We start from the raw sequence: 1,878 nt of genomic DNA on the forward strand, positions 1-1,878 counted from the left end.
GCGGGTTGCCGTAGTGGGACAAGCGCAGCAGCTCGGCTTGGTTGCTGATAATAGGTCGCGAAGACGCCAAGGTGGTGCGCCGGCAGCACTCGCCAGTCGAAGTTTGGACGACGTCGGTAGCCGGCAAGTCGGATCTCTACGAGCGCTCAGCAATAAGATCGTTCGTTGGTGCAACGGGACGATGCCACGTAGGTTCGAATTCTCGCCGATATTCTATTTTTGGCGCTCAACGAAGCGGAGCTCATTTAAAGATTGGCGAGCTCCGTACGCACCCATCTCCAATGAGCACACCCAGTGGCAACAACCACCGTCGAGAAACCGACGGTGCATCGGCGTCAACGGTGGTGGCCAATGTCTCCAAGTTGGCCAAAAAGAAGCGCCGTCGACCGAAACGGACGAGCGTCTCGAGGCCTTCCACTCGCTCCACGCCAACATGCAGGCCAACCTGGCGACGGTGCGCCCTAACCTCCAGTGCTCGTGACAGGTGCGTCTAGAATTATGAAGGCTCAAAGCATCATGTATTGGCTCGCGTTGAATATCTAGCTGATTTATGTCCCAATGCTAGTATCGCAATACCGATCGGGTCTAGTGACTTCCAAGGTCTCTGGAACATTCTCAGACGTCTGATAATCAGTGATCACTGACATGACCAATCACACCCGAGGCGCCGTTGTGACACCCGTTCTTGACCAAGCTGCATCTCCACCACTTGATGCTGAATACCCAAGCGATGTGCCTCCTTTAAATGATGCACGCCCTGTGCCACGACGCTTGGCTTCTAATCTCTTCGTCCCGGCTTGCGCCCTCCATACGCCTCGCCTTCAACACGGCTAAGCCTCGCTGCTGCTGCCGTCTAGCACAACACGCTCTGAATCGAAAGTCCACCCCCAAAAACAGTTCAGTGTAAATTATATCTAAATAGACTCACTTCAACAACAACCAACGACATGACCAATCACAACGTACAAAAGCGCAACGTGTTGCGTCGAGCGTCCAGTCGGTGTAGCTTTTCAACGCTTCTCGTTTCGCCAAATGCTGCGACTCGGTACGGACCAATCTCCATGTCGCGACGCTTGTCAACGCAAGCCCTGTTCAACGACCAGGCAATGCACAACGGTACTCAGATTATACAACCAACGTCCAGTCCATTCTCCCTCCACGTCCTGATGGAGGGAGAATGGACTGGACGTTGGTTGTGTTCATTGGGTTGCGTTGGTGATTTTCGTGCACGGCAACCTTGGCCCACATTCAACACAACTCAATTTACTTCCCATGGTCAAGATCATCGCCTCCGCCAGCGCTTTGGCCGCTGTCGCCATTGCCGGCACCGTCAACGAGATCCCCGCCGACATGCGCGCGCTCATGGACACGAACGCGAACCCGTGCGACGACTTTTACCAGTACGCGTGCGGTGGGTGGTACAAGCAAGCCGTAATTCCGGCGGACCAAGACAAGACCGACACATCATTCAGCGTCCTTGGCGACAAGAACGACGCGGTCATTCGCCAGATCCTCGGCGCGGGCTACCCCAAGGTGTCGGAGTACTACAAGTCGTGCCTCGACACGCGGACGCTGACGACCAAGGGCCTCGCGCCCATCTCGGATGACCTCCAGAGCATCAAGACGGCCACTTCGGTGGCTGGCTTGCTCCAAGTTGCGGCCAACCTGAGCAAGAAGGGTGTCTATGCCTTCACCCAGCCTGAGGTACGACATTGTCTATTCCCATCGCATCAAACCTTATGCTGTTGTCATGTAGGTGGCCCCGGATTCGCAAGATGCGACGGCCAACGTGCTCTACTCGGCCCAAGCGCCGTCGACGCTGACGCGTCAGCTGTACGTCAACCCGCAGGAATGGCGCGTGGTCCAGCCCGCGTACAA

General features: G+C 56.0%; 1 protein-coding gene across 1 annotated transcript; it reads left to right on the forward strand.

The window, feature by feature from the left end:
* Positions 1 to 1,272: 1,272 nt before the first annotated feature.
* Positions 1,273 to 1,847, forward strand: SDRG_06811 (hypothetical protein; the record flags this gene model as incomplete). The annotated part of the gene is made up of 2 exons (XM_008612615.1): positions 1,273 to 1,704; positions 1,776 to 1,847. 2 exons carry the CDS (start codon positions 1,273 to 1,275, stop codon positions 1,821 to 1,823), a joined length of 480 nt encoding a protein of 159 aa, XP_008610837.1. The 3' UTR covers positions 1,824 to 1,847.
* Positions 1,848 to 1,878: the final 31 nt, after the last annotated feature.

This window comes from Saprolegnia diclina, assembly GCF_000281045.1.
Source record: "Saprolegnia diclina VS20 unplaced genomic scaffold supercont1.19, whole genome shotgun sequence".
NCBI lineage: Eukaryota > Oomycota > Saprolegniomycetes > Saprolegniales > Saprolegniaceae > Saprolegnia > Saprolegnia diclina.